The sequence below is a fragment of the Buceros rhinoceros genome, unplaced genomic scaffold (genome assembly GCF_000710305.1).
Source record: "Buceros rhinoceros silvestris isolate BGI_N320 unplaced genomic scaffold, ASM71030v1 scaffold33722, whole genome shotgun sequence".
Taxonomy (NCBI): domain Eukaryota; kingdom Metazoa; phylum Chordata; class Aves; order Bucerotiformes; family Bucerotidae; genus Buceros; species Buceros rhinoceros.
This window is the reverse complement of record NW_010400031.1, coordinates 8,342-9,976: the sequence shown is the minus strand read 5'-3', so window position 1 is coordinate 9,976 and position 1,635 is coordinate 8,342. Positions and strand designations below refer to the sequence as shown.

The 1,635-nt window shown below is 56.1% G+C and overlaps 1 protein-coding gene across 1 annotated transcript in view; it reads left to right on the top strand.

Annotated features, from left to right (window-relative positions):
• The window catches only part of CACFD1 (calcium channel flower domain containing 1), a 6,756-nt gene that overhangs the window by 4,299 nt on the left and 822 nt on the right, over positions 1 to 1,635 (top strand). The window contains exons 2-3 of the mRNA XM_010131718.1: positions 929 to 1,001; positions 1,425 to 1,550. Coding sequence (XP_010130020.1) covers positions 929 to 1,001; positions 1,425 to 1,550 — 199 coding nt within the window. The remainder of the gene's footprint in view (positions 1 to 928; positions 1,002 to 1,424; positions 1,551 to 1,635) is intronic.

Genomic DNA, 1,635 nt, shown 5'->3' with positions numbered 1-1,635 from the left:
GGCGGGATTTCTGGGGGTTGCTGCTTGTCCCTGTGGGCTCAGCCGTGTCTCGCTGCCCGCCCTGCCCGGGCTCGGGTTCCCAGGCAAGCAGCAGCAGCCCGTTGGTATCGGTGGAGGAAAAGGGCCGTATCAAGTGCCGGAACGCTCTGCAAGTTTAATGAGGCAGGAAGGAGGTGCGCTGTGCCCCGGCTCGGGCACTGTGCCGCGTTCGTCGCCTTGCATTACAGTCAGGAGTGCTGGGGCTATTTTGGGCTCTGCTTTCTCCGTTTCCATTTGTATCAGCAGACCCAAACTTGGCGCTTTTCTGCCCATCTCTAGCAGAGTTGCGCAGAACCGGCACTCTGTGGCTGAGTCTGGGTTCACCTCTGCTTTATTTATGGTTTGCCCTTGGTGCTGCAAGTCATGTTTTTGCTGAACTTTCCCGGTGCTGCTCAGAGATGGGTGGCTGCTGCTCATCCCAGGATGAGGCAGTAATTCCTTAGCAATTAAAACCCAGGGTGCCACATACAGGACTCCAGCTAAAAGCAGATGCTCTGTTGTTCTGCACAAGTGAAATAGTTGTGCAAGTGTCGAGCTGAGACACCAAGTCTTGGAGCAAAAGGATACCTGGCTAGAGGAGCTGGGAACAAATCCCCTCCTCTGCATCCCAGGCTCCTATTCGGGCCACCAGACCTTTCCACTCGCCCTCCTGTACTGGTTTGTCCAGGCTGCTTTGCTGTGCCTGGAGGTGGTGGCCAAGGCAAGGACTTTCCTGGGCAGCCCCTGCTCTGCAAAACAGCCCACAATACAGGAGAGCAAAACCGTGCTGCTGTGGCTGCAAGGTCCTGCTGCAGGGCAGAGCCAGCCCTGCCTGAGAGGCTCTGGCCCTGCTGCCTCTGGGCGCGTTGAGTTGGTCCTCGTGGTCATTGGAAGCCTCTTTGCTTTCCAGCCTGTGCCTTCGCTGGTCTCTGGAACTGCGTCACCATCAACCCGCTGAACATCGCGGCCGGCGTGTGGATGATGTGAGCAGAGCTTCTTCTCTTTTTTTTTTCTGCCAGGAGGGAGGTTTGGTTAATATGACACCACTGAGGAAGGGGCAGAGCTACCCTGCTTTGGGCAGTGGATGGGAGGGAAATGTCCATCAGGTCTTGCTCCGTTGGGTGGGTTGAGACACTGGGTTTATTCTATTTATATTCTTTTTTTCTTTCGCTACCCCCTTCCCCACCCATTTTTAGGTAAGTACTGGGATACCCTTATCCAAAATAAGTCTGGGACACCAAGGTTTGGGAATTATCAAGAAGTGTGGAGGGAACAGAGGGGTGTCCAGCCCTACCATTCCTGTCTGCCTGCATTTGAGGCTGGGAGTGACTGGTCTGCGGGGAGCTTTGCCGACCCTTGCTGTGGGCCGTGTGGGCAGGATTAATTCTGGTTTGCTCTCTCTGGAGGCTCAACGCCTTCGTCCTGTTCCTGTGTGAAGCCCCCTTCTGCTGCCAGTTTATCGAGTTTGCAAACGCCGTCTCTGCGAGGGCGGACAAGCTGCGGCCCTGGCAGAAAGCCGCTTTCTACTGCGGGTGAGGATGCTCCTGGGGTGCATTGTGGAGGTGAAGCCATCTCGGGAACCGCATTGGGATGCGTGTGGGCATGCTGCGATGGACG